This window comes from Tiliqua scincoides, chromosome 4, assembly GCF_035046505.1.
Source record: "Tiliqua scincoides isolate rTilSci1 chromosome 4, rTilSci1.hap2, whole genome shotgun sequence".
NCBI lineage: Eukaryota > Metazoa > Chordata > Lepidosauria > Squamata > Scincidae > Tiliqua > Tiliqua scincoides.
Window position 1 is genome coordinate 178,224,977 of NC_089824.1, and position 16,383 is coordinate 178,241,359.

The 16,383-nt window shown below is 42.9% G+C and overlaps 1 protein-coding gene across 3 annotated transcripts in view; it reads left to right on the top strand.

The window, feature by feature from the left end:
* SRGAP2 (SLIT-ROBO Rho GTPase activating protein 2) overlaps window positions 1–16,383 on the top strand; it is a 226,607-nt gene that overhangs the window by 99,571 nt on the left and 110,653 nt on the right. For all 3 annotated transcript variants that reach the window (XM_066623037.1, XM_066623038.1, XM_066623039.1), the window contains exon 4: window positions 8,999–9,161. In XM_066623037.1, coding sequence (XP_066479134.1) covers window positions 8,999–9,161 — 163 coding nt within the window. The remainder of the gene's footprint in view (window positions 1–8,998; window positions 9,162–16,383) is intronic.

The window sequence follows — 16,383 nt, forward strand, 5'->3', positions numbered from 1 at the left end:
TTTTTATGGACAACAGCATTCTGCTTCTGTTAACTTGGGAGATGAATCAACTTGCCAATAAATAGTTAAACAGCATAAGAACAAATTATTGCTATACTGACTCGATAGTCCATATAGTAGAATGTTTGCTCACTGTCAGTGAGTCAGAAGTATGATCAACTGGAAGTATAGTTCACATGCGTTTCAGCATCAGGAAGTCCATCCCTGAGTGTTTGTCCCATATGGTGTTCAGTGTTTGTCCCATATGGTGGTGGGGTCCACTTCTTCAGTGGCGTTTGTCCTATATGGTGGCGAGGTTTCTTCTTCAGTGTTTGTCCCATATGGTGGCAGGGTCCACTGTTCTGGATTGAAGTCGCCTTTTGTCTCAGTTGTGGGTTTGGTCTGGGTGTAGGTGGGTGATTTTCATGTCGCCATGCAGGGTGTCAAGCCAGCACTGGTTTGGTCAGCCCTTCAGTTGTTTGCTGTTTACCTCCAACTGAAGGCCCTTCTGCACCAGCGTATCATCATTGGTGCACAGAACCTGGCTGTACCACTGAAGCCAAGCCTCTCTCATCTTGTCGGCAATTGGAGCAATGCTATATCGCTGCTGGTTGTCATCATTGCTAACATTGTCAAAGCAAGTAATACAGGTCCAACCTTGTTATATGCTTATTTTTTTAATACACAGATTTGACTCGACACAAATGTCCACTGCAAATGAGAAGGAATGTGTCGATCCCTGGAGAAGAGGAAAATGCATCTCATTAACATCACAATTTAAAAAACTGCTTTTCTTACTGTTGTAGAGAGAGTCATGCAAGTGATCATTCCATGCTTCAGCTGAGCCAGGCAAAGGCAAGGGGTCCTTTGCATTTCTAATTGCCTCTCTACAGCAGTAAAAAAAACACCTGTTTTTAAACCACAATTGTAAAGGGAAGCACTTTTAAATTTTTTAAAAATTGCTTTTATTTAACACATTTTATGGTATCAGCAGGGGATCCAAGAATCAGACCCCTGTGAATGTCAAGACTCGACCTTATTAGGAGCAATGGAGGGACAAAAAACCTGGAAGAGAGTCTTTAAATATATTTTTCCACTGTTTTTTTTTTATCCACATATTTTTTTATCCACTAGGGGTTCTGGAACAGAACCCAGCAGATAACGAGACACTACCTGTACTACTAATCCAGCCCAGCATCTTTGACTCCATGAGGCAATGTTCAGTTTCTTTTGTCACTGACCAACATTCAGCTCCGTAGAGAGCGAAGGGCTGGATGACCGTCCAATAGATCTTCGATTTAAGTCCGTCTCTGAGTATATGGGTTGTATTTCAGACATTTGTATAGGTATTTTATCATACTTGTACCCTGTCTCTTCTTCATGAAGCCCAGTGTAGCATACATTCATTGTTCTATCATTCCATTTTGTTTGCCTATAATCTTGTAGGGTAGGTTTGTTTCAAGACTGAGAAGGAAATTTGAATCCAGGCCTCTGACAGAATAACATAACAGAATCTACTTTGCTATTTTTTAATATATGCTTATAAGATGTACCAGGCAGCTTATTGGTGCATTTAAGGAGAACTATTATTGAATCTTTGTGTCAGTTTTTGTCTGTAGTTGCAGTATACAAATCCAGAGAATAAAGTAATTTTTTTCATCTCTTGTATGCAATTTTTCTCTTTGGCAATCAAAGTAGTAGTAGTAGTAGCTTTGATTTACCCCAGTTCTCCCCTTACATGCTAAACCCTGAAACAATCCAGATTGCAAACTTTAGTCATTTCCTGTGGTATTTGTCATTGGAGAAGAAACTCTGCCAGATCAGCTGCTTTGAAAGTGGCATTTTTTGGTCTACTATTTTTTTCTTTAAACGAAACTAATCTGTTTCTTACAACAGAACCAACTTTTTTTTACCCCTGATGTGGAAAGAACAATAGAAACCAACAGTAATCTGTATTCCTAACACAGGAGAGTTAAAATTTGCCACAGGAAACTTCTGCTATCTGTTTGTTGTAGAATAAAGCACATTTCTTGGAACAGTTGGAAATTTGAATTGAAATATAAAGGTTTACCATCAGTAATCATTTGAATGTATTATTCTATGTAGTTACAGGTGGAGCCTGTTTATTTGCATGAGTTCTATTCCGTGACCCTGCGCAATTAAGGAAAAACGCGCTGCGCTAAATTCCATGGTGTTGGCAACCTTCAATCTCGAAAGACTATGGTATCGCGCTCTGAAAGGTGGTTCTGGCACAGTGTCTAGTGTGGCTGAGAAGGCCAATTCGGGAGTGACAATCCCTTCCGCACTGGGAGCAAGTGCAGTCTGTCCCTGGTCTGTCTCCCTGGCTATGGGCCTTCCTTCTTTGCCTCTTAGCCTCAGACTGTTGGCCAAGTGTCTCTTCAAACTGGGAAAGGCCATGCTGCACAGCCTGCCTCCAAGCGGGCCGCTCAGAGGCCAGGGTTTCCCATCTGTTGAGGTCCACTCCTAAGGCCTTCAGATCCCTCTTGCAGATGTCCTTGTATCGCAGCTGTGGTCTACCTGTAGGGCGCTTTCCTTGCACGAGTTCTCCTTAGAGGAAATCCTTTGGGATCTGGCCATCATCCATTCTCACAACATGACCAAGCCAACGCAGGTGTCTCTGTTTCAGCAGTGCATACATGCTAGGGATTCCAGCACATTCCAGGACTGTGTTGTTAGGAACTTTGTCCTGCCAGGTGATGCCGAGAATGCATCGGAGGCAGCGCACGTGGAAAGCATTCCGTTTCCTCTCCTGTTGTGAGCATTGGATGTCCACCCACGCTCCTCGGCATCATCAGATCCTTCCACAAGGACATGAAGGGCACTGTTGTCTTTGATGGCTCCACATCAGACCCCTTTGACATCCGAAGTGGAGTGAAGCAGGGCTGTGTTCTTGCACCAACCTTGTTTGGGATTTTCTTCGCTGTTCTGCTGAAGCATGCCTTTGGAACTGCAACAGAAGGCATCTATCTCCTGACCAGATCAGATGGAAAGCTCTTCAACCTCTCCAGACTGAGAGCAAAGTCCAAAGTCCAGCTGAAATGTCTGCGTGAATTCCTCTTTGCTGACAATGCAGCTGTCACTACCCACTCTGCCAAAGATCTCCAGCAGCTCATGGATCGTTTTAGCAAGGCCTGCCAAGATTTTGGACTGACGATCAGCCTGAAGAAAATACAGGTCATGGTTCAGGATGTGGACTCACCTCCCTGCATTACAGTCTCTGCACATGAACTGGAGGTTGCCCATGGCTTTGTGTACCTTGGCTCAACGATCTCCGACACTCTTTCTCTCGATACTGAGCTAAACAAACGCATCGGTAAAGCAGCTACCGCATTTTCCAGACTCACAAAGAGAGTCTGGCCCAACAAGAAGCTGACGGAACATACCAAGATCCAGGTCTAAATTCCATAGAGTTACGCAAACACGCTGCAGCCTGACACTTGGGGCTGGAAGGGAACAAAGGCAGCTGTTATCAATCCAATCCCCTCCCCTCCGCTCCTTCACCTCCCCCTCCTCCGCTCTGTACTCAGCCCTCCTGTTGCCAGCTGTTCCCGCTTCTTTCACAGGTGGGATGCTGAGCTTTTAAAAGTCCAGTCCTATGCATTTCTACTCAGAAGTTAGTCCCATTCTAGTCAACAGGGCTTACTCCCAGGAAAGTGTGGATTGGATTGTAACCTGAGAATCCAGTCTTATGCTTGCCTACTCAGAAGTAAGTCCCATTCTAGTCAGTGGGGCTTACTCCCAGGAAAGTGTGGATCGGATTGTAGCCTAAATCTCATGCTTTGGCTTGCTGGGAAGACTTGCTTGCTGGGCTGTTTTGTTTCTGCAGACTGGGGCATGGAGAGCCTGCACCATCTCAGTCTGAAGGGGACGACGACTGGGAAACACTCCCTGGGTTTTTTTAAAGCAATTCCCTCTGTTGCTACTGTACCTGCCTCTGTGTGTGTGGGGGGGGGGGGAGGGAGAGAGCGCTCTCCACCTTGCTGCATGTGTTCTGCTACACAGGTTTTCTACCCCCCCCCCCTTCAGCCTTGGCTGGCTCAGGGGCTCCAGAAGTCCTACTGCAAGGGGAATCTCTTCCATGGCTCCAGGGCTGTTTCCCTGCCTGGGCGAGGCAGAGCCTTTTTGCAGTGTTTTTGGCTGCCTTGAAATGGAATGAGAAGCCAGCACAGGGCAAAGGAGGCAATGGTTGTGTGTGACTTTCAGTTCCCCCCACCCCATTCAAGTTGAGACAGATCGGCAGATAAAAAATCTGTGGATAAATAGGTTGCACCTGTACAGGGAGTAGAGCTCCATAGGGCGTGGGAATGTGTGTTTGTGTCTTTCTGCAGGTTCAGGAAGTGCAGGGGTGTGGGCTAGTTGAGTTATACATATTGAAGACTTGGAATGTAGTCCTTCTCTACTACTGTTTAAGATACCAACACTTACATTGGATTTGGCTTGGAAATATGCATGGTCTCCCTGTACCTACTGATGTCCTACTCAAATGAATTTAGGCTTGGGAAATGATGAATTAGACGTCTGAGAGGTGGCTGGGGGCAACTGCCTGGTCCCAGATCAAGAACATTATGTTCAACGTTTGTACAGACGCACCCCTCCCCTTTCAACAGTCTGCTTTTTGGCAATCCAATATTTTGACCCTTTTAAATTATAACTAGAACCCATACATTTGATGCTTGGTTTGTTCTTTCAAGCTATTTCATCATGTTCCCTTGATCTTCCACATGCTTCTGCAACCATGTGCTGCTGTTTCTATCAATCAACTGATGCTATCTTTTTGTTTAGTTTGTGTGCCGTATTGAAGTCATTAATGATACATCTCTTAGAAATTGTGTACAGTGCCTCTTATTTGTGCTTATAATATATTCATACTTATATTTGTGCTTATAGTGTTATTTTGCTTTTGCACACATATGCAAGTGATATATAGTGAGTTATGTAAGTTTTTTGGCAGCCAAAATGCACTTGCAAGCTAAAAAAAAGACTGAGTTTCACATTTTAACAACTTCTGGTTTTTGACAGTGTTCTAGTCCCTAACCTGTTGAATAAGCAGGGGATGCCTGTAGTAACTTAGGGCCCAATCCTATCCAATTTTCTAGTGCTGGTGCTGCTGTGAGAATGGGGTATGGACTGCTTCCTGTGTTGGGGAGACAGTCACAGAGGCCTGCTCAAGGTATGGGGACATTTGTTCCCCGACCTCGAGGCTGCATTGCGGCTGCACCGGTGTTGGAAAGTTGGATAGGATTGAACCCTTAATTGACAATGACTAACTCCTAGTTTGGAGGTAGGATAGCAAGTGTCACAGTGGGGGGGGGGGGGATTCTTCCTGTTTTTATTTATGGAGTGTTAAACTTGAATTTTTCTCTTGAGTCAGAGACACACATGTAGGGTCTTTTCAAACTTCATATTATTTGAAGAGTATGACAGTGTGATTGCCCATCATAATAATCTTTACCATAAATTGGGGTACTTCTGCTTGATTTCTAATTTTCATACCAATCTTTCTCTTTCCTACCCCCCTACCCTCACTACTTTTAAGGTTTTATGTGACTTTCTTCTGTTTAAAAAAAACAACCCTCATTTGTTTAATTCCTCATGAGCTTAAAGTGAATTCTACAGCTGTTGGATACATTCCTGCCATAGCGTAGCTGTATAAAATCTTTATTATTGCTCCTTAAGGTCACAGTTGGGCAGGGGCAAGCATATATAAACAAATAATAAAGGGAAACAAAATAATCCAGTCAAGTTAATGCACTAGAGCAGTGGTCCTTAAACTTTTTAGAGGCCCTAGAGCAAGAGTGTCAAACTCATTTCATATAGTAGGCCACATAGAGGTGGTCTGTGAAATGACACCTCAGCAGAATTAGCACTGCTGAAAGGGTGTCCCATGACAGACAGACAGATCTTTATTGGCATACGTGACAGACACAACAACAGTGAATACAGGCTTATAATAAATGTTACAGAGGGATACATGACAACCAGATAAACAAGTATATTTACCCCTTATAAATCATACTGGCAGTTAGATACCGTCTCTTGATTCTACATGCCACCATCTGCTGCAGATAAACCACCACCCTCTGAAAAAATTCCTGTGAGATAATTAAACAGAATGTACTTAAATGGAGCAAATTAGAAACCCAATAGTTAATTAGGATATCTATTTTACAAATAAATTTATTGTCTAATAAACTCTTATATTAAATATTCCACTGCAGTTTCTTATTATTGCTGAAATTCTATTTGTGTTCTCCAATTCCTCAAGTACTAAGACTAAGAAATAAATGAAAGAGGGGACACTTAAACTTTCACCTGAGGACTGACATGCAGCTGTTTTGATGCATTTCATGGTTCAGACAGGAACAGTCAGGAGCAGTGACACAGGAAAGCAGCCCAATAACACTGAGACACCTGCTATGCTATTGTAGTAAAACAGATTTGGCAGCTGTTAAATCCTGCACAAAAATGATATGCTCAATTTGGAGTAAGTTCAAGAAAAGATTTAGTCCAGGTTTGTCCTCTTTAACTGTGATTTCAGTCCCAAGCCATTTAGGGGTTATCTGTGTGGGCTAGAGAGATTAAAAAAAAAAAAAAAAAAAAGCAGATCACTTGCTTAAACCTTTGAAAACAAAGTCCAATAAAATATTTGTTTAAGCTAGACTTTTTTTTCTGGCATGTAAGATTTTGGAATGTAAGATTAGATTTTTCCAAGTTCATTTTGAGTTTTTTGATAGTGTGATTCACAGAATATGCATATATTTAGTACTTTCTGGAATTCCTTTAATTCTGTATCATAAGTGCTCTGTTATCTGTTTTGTATAGAAGATTGTTGTGTAGAGTGTTAAATCTATTAGAATCAACTGAGTGATACTGCACCTACTAGCTTGTGCACTGAATCTGCAGTAACCTTCTCCTGATAGTTGAAGCTGGAGAGATATTCTGCATGTTCAAGGATATTCAGAATGAACAATATGGAATCTGTTCATCAATATGGAATTTCATATTGTGGAACCATCACTTCTTATTTAAAGAGCAAAGGCAATTTCTAGCCCCATCCTCACTAATTTGGAAACAGGTTTGGAAAACTGTGAAATGTGTTGTGAACTTTCAGACACTGGAGAGCAAATTATCTGAGATTCAGGTGGTCAGGATTTAGGACTTCAGGAACAATTTCACATGTCTGTTTTGCTGTTTCCTGCTGCTCTTGATTTCATTGGTGTCACTAGGGGGGTGCACGCTGCACCTGGGTGATGTGTGATGTGCACAAGGGATTGACACCACTATTGGCCAAAATTTTTTGAAATCTTGGTATTTTCAATTAATATCATCATGTTATAATTTCATGCGGGTTGCAGTGAAATGAACCACGTTGAAATATCTCTATTCTATCAAAAGTTATAGCTAAACAACCACTGAGGGAGGGCAGTGGTACATCACCATGCCCACTGCCCAGGGTGTTGCCTTGCCCATTGCATGAGGAGATCCGTCGTGGGGGTGACACATTGGCCTCCCGCACCAGGTAACGCTAACTGTAGAGACACCATTGCTTGATTTCACTGGCTTTCTCACTTTACTTTCCATGCTCTTCTCTTTTTTTAGCTTTTTAGCCAATCCATTACTTAGAAAATTTAGACTACTGTATTTGCAGAACCTGTTATTTTAGTGCACCAAGTAAACTATAAAAATTCTCGATATCAATTTCTTATGCAGAATGGATTGGCTTGCTAGGAGCAAATGGATGTGGTAGATTTCAGGGTAATGTTCTGACCTTAGTAGATTTATTCTAGAGCAGGGGTGTCAGATGTAAGGCTGAAGGCTGAATGCGGCCCCCAGAAGCAATTTATCTGGCCCCTGTTATATTTGGGTTCTCCCAATGTGATAATTAGGCTCTCTCATATTTTGAAAATATCAACAAGATTTGCATATTTTCTCTTCTGTCATTTGCAGGTAATGAGTTTCTATGCGAGAACAAAATACTTATTTCTGGCTGTCACCTGTTTAATAATATCATAATGATGTCATTTCAAACCCTCAGCAGGCATTGTGGTTGCTAACTTTGGCCCTCTGTATGAAATGAGTTTGACATCCCAGTTCTAGGGCATTTTGTAATTAACAAGTTCAGTGTTGTAAAGAGTATGTTGTTATAAACTGTTATATGTCCCTTGCCACTATTTGCCAAGATAAATCTGAGAAGAAAAATCAGATTATGATTCTCTCTTCCTAGAAGAGCACAGTGAAGTTGTTGTTTGTAGAGACCAGAGACAACTCTGTTGGAAAGTGGCTTTTCTTTAAAGCTTTACTATTGGTGTTGCCACTCTGCTATCAGGATAAATGGTAGCATGCAACCCAATCCTGTGTATTCAGAAGTCTCATAATAATCAACGGAGCTTACTACCATGTAACATAATATCCTGTTGTGGGATTAACTTCATGGCTGCTCTGTGATGGGAATGAACAGTCTGTGTTCTGGGAAGGTTAAAGTCTTAGTTTCTGCTCCTCGAAATTGAACACTCTTGGTGTCTGGAAGGTTATAGTTCACAGGGTCATCAGATAGCAGCCTGTAGTTTTCTGACAACATGGCCATTCCCCATGCCTTTCTTCCCAGGAAAGATGACGAACACCTTCTTGTTGAAATCTGAGTTGAACCTTATACTTAAAGGAAAGGCTTGATATAATCAAAGAGAGCTCTAGTCATATCTCATTCAGAAGAGAACAGCCTGTGATAGTTCTCAAAAATTCATTCTATTGTATTTTTATTCTGCTTTGTCTTCAGAAGCACAGTGGCTTACAACAAGTTCATAATTTTATTTTGTATGCAGAGAACTAGCCTTTTTTAGGGGGGTTAAAGGAAGTATAAGAATACAGAATAACAATATTAAAAGACAATGGACTATCGTTTTGTGAGTTGTCATAGTATATATTCTTTTGTCTATAGTTCAAATTCTGGGTTACTCTGTTTCACTTAATGACTGCCTTGATTTTGGTACCTTTCTTGCAGGAAGGACCAGAACGTTCTTTCACCTGTCAACTGCTGGAATCTCCTTTTAAATCAAGTGAAGCGGGAGAGCAGGGACCACACCACTTTGAGTGATATCTACCTGAACAACATCATTCCTCGTTTTGTGCAAGTCAGTGAAGACTCTGGGCGACTTTTTAAGAAGGTAACGATTTTATTGCAGCATGCATCTTGTAATGGTAAACTATACATTGTTACTTTTAAGCCCTACTCAGACAGACCTCTCACGGACATTGAGAAAATGCCTCCTAAGCCTGAATAAAATGTCTTTGGTTCTTGATAAGCGGAGGGAATGGGTGTGTTTGACATGGCATCGGAGGATCACCTGAATGATTCACAGGCAGTAGCAGGAATAGCAATAGATAAACATCAGTGGGATGAGCGGAGCAACATGAAGAATATGTGACCCTGCTTTCACAGTCCAAAGTCTCAGGACAAGGAGGAGGCTATTGTTCAGTGAGCTTATCAAAGACTGTTTTGTTTCTTACTGACCCATACCCAAAAGGAGATGGGTGCCTTTATTGTTTCACACCCTGAGAAAGTATAGTAGATGAGTCTGTTTGCTCAGTTACTATATGATTCTTGATATGTGAAGTTGGTGGAGGAAGAAAGGTTGATGGCCCTTCAGTCACAACTTTGTTTAGTCTGAAGTCAAGTGGCCAGGATGTGACCTTGTTTACTGGTTCATGTCTGCTGAACAAGGAAAGTGTGGCAGGTAATGGAATTTTATAATAATAATAATAATAATAATAATAATAATAATAATAATGGTATTTCTATACCACCTTTCTTAGTCCTCAGATTTCTCCTTAGACTTTATTCAAGGTGGTTTACATAGGCAGGCAAATTAAATCCCCGTAGGGATTTTTACAATTTGAAAGAAGGTTTCTATCTTTCAAGAAACCGCAACATTCAGATGTTTCTTTCTTGATCTGGTTGCACGTTCTGGCCTCCACCCTCCAACGCTCAGAGCAGATGGAATAGCTCGGCACAGCTTGTCAGCTGCTTCAAGGTCGCATGGTGCCGGTGGCCCCGAACTGGTGACCTTTGGATGTTATCTTCAGGCAAATGGAGGCTCAACCCTCTAGACCAGACCTCCTGCCTTTCCCCCAAAGGCAAGGCTTCTCCTAAGCTAACCAGCCTTTGGGGGGACGACGACGACACAGTTTTCTCCTTAGAACTAAAATCTGGCCTTTCCCCTAAAGGCCTGCCAGACATAGTGCTTCCATCCCAGTAACCCAAGCAGAATACCATACCATGAAACTCTTCTGGGCCACAGTCTCCTCCTGGCATGCACCTAGCACTAACTACAAGAGTGTGTTGGGCAAGAGAGAGTTACTATAGATGGCTGGGGAGGTCTTAGCAGCTGCAGTCTTGACACTCCTTTCCCCATTCCATCAGTATTCGGCTTCCACACAGTATGTGTGTGAGAGCAGAGCTTTAGGATCACTCTACAGTAGCATAACCAAATCATAATAGAGCAATATCTGCAAAGTGTGGTTGCTCCTCTGCTCTCTCTCTCCCTGGGCTGAGTCGCCCCCTTTAAAAAGCCAGCCGAGGGAAAAACACGGCTGCTGCTGGGGTCTGTTGTCCGTCTTAGAGTTCTGTTTACTCACTCCCCTGCTGCGCCCTTCCATCTGTAACAGGGTGGGAGGGACTGAGTGAGAGCCGGCACAGAAATGGTGAGAGGGAGGAGGGTCACAAACAGCAGCTGGGAGGCTTTATAGGATGACCCAATTCTTGGCAGCTCTGCGCACAAGTATTCCCACTGAAGCCATTCATTCAATGAGAGTTGCTCCTACTGCCTTCCCTCAGCCAATGGAAATATCAGAATGCCCATCCTTTGTCCATTGATCATCTGTTCTTTCCTTCCTATCAGACAGGAAAAGAGACCCTAGTCCTACCTCCCTGCTCCTGCTTACATTAACCCTCTCCCAGCTGGAACTCCCTGCTGCTTCCTGTTGGAATGCTTGTCCCATGAGGTTTTCCATGTGGTGAAAACAATGAGCAGGCAGCCCCAGACGCAGGCAGACTCAAGTCAGCACGTATGTGAATGAGTGCCGAGTCAGGGAGGCCCTGATTGAAGTCTTTTTCAGAGTCTTCCATGTGTGAGACTCATGAGTCGCTGAGTCAGCAAAAATCACGCATTTTCGCAACTCGAGTCAGTGACTTGGACTCGCGTTCCCAACACTGGGAATAACACACATGAAAATGTGACCTGGTTACTGTTGTTCATGCCCATATCACATCTGGATTAGACCACTGTCCTGCTTTATATGTAGGACTACCTCAGAAGAACAATTTGGAAACTATAATTTGTTCAAAAAGTGTCTTCACTGCCACTGAGAAAACTGCAAACTTCTAATCAGATAACCACAACCCAGGCAAAACCCTGTCTCACAGGGTTCATGTACTCAGATGCAAACACAAGAGTGGTCCCAGTGCTGCAAACCAGGCCATCAGAGAAGTAAGGGCAAGGGATTGGAATCTCCCTGACTTCATTGCTACTCTCCACTGCTATGGGTGGACAGCCATTCTCAAACACTAACCAGAACTCTGGCAACCAGTCCTCCATGGAAGAAGCGGAGCTGCCAGAAGAGGAACAGAAGGAGAATCAGCAGGGCTACTGACTGTTTCCTCCTAGTTATCAGAGTTATCAGAGACTTGGAGCTTCTCTAGGGAAGGAAGAGAAAGAGAACACCACCTGCCCGAAGCCCAAGGGTTCAACAGCTCATCCACTGTAGCTCCCTTTATTTATTTATTTTTTTTGGCGAGGCTAATGAAAAGGGAGTAAACCTCCCCCACCAGGGGCACAGCAATCCCCAGTTCAGCTTCCAAGGTTTATATTCTCCAGACTGAGATCATGGGAAAGCTAAATACTCCACCAGTGGGACACACCAGTGTCAGCCGTGGACCGCTCATCTGTTTTCCCCACCAACAGTGAGGGATTCCTCAGAGACTCATGCAACAAGTACATTGAGGTGGTCTTGCTTAGGGGCTTTGAGGCCTCCTGCCAGTAGCATGACATCTACAGTATGTTCCCTGGCTGGGATTTTTGTTCCTTGTTATGACATGATTGACTGCAAAGCTGGAATGTGGTTTTTTTTTGGGGGGTGGGGGGTCTTTTTTAACTAGCATTGCTTTTACACCATTGCTTGGGTTAGGGCGTATCCCTGAGCACATTCCTTAAGAGTCCAACTAAGCCCCTTCTGCCACACTCCACCCCTAATTCGGCACAGGGTTTTCCCTTTGGGTTTGCAGAATCCCAAAAGTGTAAAGATTGCTCCAATGATATTGAACATTTAAAAGCCGCAAACAGATTGTTCATTTCCTTCAAAGCAATTCCCTTCCTATATAAGTACATATGGACAGTAGTTGGGTTGCTTATACTAACTTGATCAGGTCAGGCACAAGTAGGGACAAGTGTGGTTGCTTTTTAAAACTCCTCAGGGCTAAGCGTAAAAGTGGCAGTGAGTATATGCTGTCTGAATATCTTTGTGTGCATCCCTGATTGTTAATGACATTGCAGTACTCCATACCATGGGGCATGTAATCCTAGCTGAAAGGTTCAGTTATGAATGACATCCTTCAGGCTTGTGTTCTCATTGAGCTTCCCAAGATGTCTGTGTTTGTGTGGCATTTCTGAAGCAGAGGTGGCATGACTCTTTTCCCCCTGTGTAATGTGAAAGTAAAACCTTTGTTTGACCTTCTAAAACTTTCACTAATTAAATTACAGTTGATTAAGTACTTACATAGTATTATTGAGTAGTAGGCACCCTTTAATTCCCTTAATCCTTGTGGAAAGTAAGTAATCCTTCTACAGTGTATGCTGAAAGCAACCTGAAAAACAAGTTGGTTAACAAATTTAAGAAGCCTATAGGTGTTTTAATCTAACAAATTCCTGTGGCTTGAAATAACTTTTTCACTTGTTAGTTAATTTCAATTGTTTGACCATCACGGGTTGATATATGGTATTTAACTACTCTTGCACCAGCATGTTTCATCAGCCTTGATTGTGTATCTATCTTTGGAAGCACTCCTTCTTTGATAGCATTTATACTTGTTGGCCATAAATATTGCATTTTAGAATTAGTTTTGCTAAACTTTTGCATAGATTGTGCATAAACTGACTTGGGAGTAAATTCTATTGAAATTTGTGGAATGGACGTTTGAGTAAACATGCTATCGCTCTACGTTTTATTGCATTTTAAAAAACCTTTCTTATTTAAAATATTTAAGGCCATGTGGACCTTTCTGGAAGCCACTGCTTGTGTAATTATGTGTTTTCCAGGACTGCTGGAAATCACTGCTGGTCAGCAACTAAGAAGGGCCAGTGTGCTAACCATCTATTGCTGCGAAGCAGTGATGGAGCTGCTTCATGCCTTGTCTAGGCCATTAATGATTCTAGTTTGTGTCTTCATGATCTTCCTCAGTTACTATAGAGGTGCTGTGGCTATACTTGTACATGCACTGCACACAGTCTAAAGCAGTGGTTCTCACACATTTAGCACCAGGACCCACTTTTTACAATGAGAATTTGTCAGGACCCACTGGAAATGATGCTATGACCGGAAGTGACATCATCAAGGAGGAAAATTTTTAGCAATTCTGCCCACACTTACGCAGGAGTAAGTCCCATTTACTATCATTGTTAAAAGAATATACATAATAGCTTGTTAAAAGTACAGATCTGTAACATTTTCCCAAATGCAGTCACATACCATGGTAGCATCAAGTCTACTGTATTAAAAATAAAATATTGAAATGAATGGGAACCCACCTAAAATTGGTTGGCAACCCACCTAGTGGGTCCCGCCCCACAGTTTGAATAACACTGGTCTAAGGCAGTGGTTTTAAACTCTCTTGGAGAGTTCGAGCTGCTCTAAGTTCTTGTGGGGGTGACAGGGAGACAGCAGGGGCGGGGGGGAAGGCAGCAGTGCGATCCCCAGGATTGTACCGCTCAGGGGGGCTGCAGGGGTTTGGCTGCAAGTACCTGAGCCTCCTGCAGCCTCCCAGGGGTGCAGGGAGTCCTGCGTGACCTTCTGCAGGGCTCTGCACAGCCTCAGAAGTGAAAGTGGAGCGATCGCGCTCCGCTTTATTGGAGGCGGAGTGCGATCGCTCTGCTTTCGCTTTCAAAACTGCAGGGAGCCCTGCAGAAGGTCGCACAGGGTCGTGCAGCCTTGCAGAAGGTCATGCAGCCTGGGAGGCTGCAGGCGGCTCAGGTATGTGCAGCCAAGCCCCTGCAGCCTCCTGAGTAGCACGACCTGGAGATCACACCGATGATTCCTCCCTGCCTCCAGGCTACCCCCACCCCTTAAGGTGAATGTGGCCAGGGCCCACAGGCTGGGGCGTCCCAGCCTGAAAAGACACTCCAGTCTGAAAAACCCTGGTCTAAGGGCTCCACCTATATGAAATCAGATCTGGTGGAAAGGGAGCTTGGGAGAATCATGCCCTCCTTTAAAAAAAAAATAAAAGAAAGAAAAGAAGCATAAGGCAGCAGACAAAAGGAAACTAATAGTTCAGCGTGAAAGGAGAGGTATAGTAATTAAGTAGTTTTAGCATGGAAAAAGAAATCAGTACTATATAGATATTTTTAAAGTAGTCAAAATAAATCTTTGCCTTGTTCTTGAGCAACTGAGTGGATTTTTCCCCCCAAAAGTTTATATGGACAGGAGCTGTTGCTGGAAATAAACTTTATGGATTTAGTATCTAGATAACAGATTTGCCAAGTTGGTTGAATGCCAGGACAGTTTCTCAGCTCTCTCTTTATGCTTGTTATATGTCACCAGCGCATAATTCTTTGTATCAGTCCCTTCCGGGGAATCTTTCTTGGACTGACATGTGATATGTGAAATGGAAATAATGTGTGACTAAAGCCAGAGCCACTGCTGATTGTGCTCTTTGCTGGAAAACTCCCTTGATTTCCTGTATCCCAATCAACCTGACAAGTGTGAACTACCAGAAGACTACTGATAAAGGCCAAATATCAAAGCACTTAAGGAGAGGATTTGTCGAACAGGTTGGCTGTTTGCTAGTTAACTCCCAGAATTATGAAATGAAAGAGTGCTGTTGATAACGTGCTCTTTTCATGTGTGTAATGGTATGTGTCACTATACCTCTTTCCAGATATCTAAAAGCAATTAGTTTTTCAACCACCCATTAAGCTATTGTTTCAAGTTGAATAGGACAGTTGATACATAATTCTTTAAGAATTAGATTAAAATTGAATTAGAAATGTAAAGAACTATACGCTTCTAACTTATAAAAACCCTTTAATTTGCATATTTCAAGCACAGAGCATAAGCAGTTTTTAAAACCTTAGTTATGCATAAGTGATTCCTCCTGCTAAATAAAAATGCAGTGCAATTGCCACTGAGTGGTAACTTCAAATAAAAATATTAATTGTTGATACTGTGGCTACTTGGAAGGAGCCAAATCTCTTATTCAACAAATAGCTGTTTCTAGCAAATTGCAACTATCTGTGCCTCAGCAGAAAATAGATCTTAATGCTGCATCCATACATGTAGCTTTGGGTTGGAGCTCTTACAGAACAGCCTTTAGCCCTACTTCCTTACTGTGCTTTATGCTTAGAACTTTGTCATAGACTACCTCTCTTAATTCCTTTAAATTCTTCCTCAGAACCCATCTTTTTGTGAAACCTACCCATCTAGTTACTTACCTTACTTCAAATAAGCCAATGTTTGTGTACATGTAATACAGTAATTGCATAGTCTTCACCATTTACACTTGCAACCGTCCTCTGTAATCTCCTTTGTGTGTCTCTCTAGATTAGCCATTTTCAACCACTGTTCTGTGGCACACTGGTGTTCCACGGGAGTTTGGGGAAAGATCACTTGTTAGTAGGGCCACTGGGTAAGCAGCAAGCCCCTGCTGTCAGTGTGGTGTCAATTGCCAATTGTCAAAAAACAGATGGTGTACCTAGACAATTTTAGTGACTTGTCAGTGTGCAGTGAGATGAAAAAGGTTGAAAATCACTGCTCTAGATCGAGGCTCCCAAACTCCCAAACAGATTGGCTCCTGTGTGCCCAACAATCACATCTGGGTGTGGCGCGTTGGTGCCAGAGCCTTACCATTCTAGCACAAAGCAACCTGTTTTCACACTGTAATTTTGAAGAACCTTGCACCAGGTAGCCACTTCTGCCAGGAAATCGGGCTGTGGAGCTTCCTGAGGCAGTCGGCAGCAGAAGCAGCTGCCTGGTGCAAGTCTCTGCAAAGTCACCGTGTGAAAACAGGTCGCTTTGTGCCACAACAGTAAGGCTCCGGCATTGCCACGCGATGCCCAGACACAATTACTGGGTGCACCGTGGGCTGCGGTTTGAGGTCTGCTGCTCTAGATTGTGAATCAG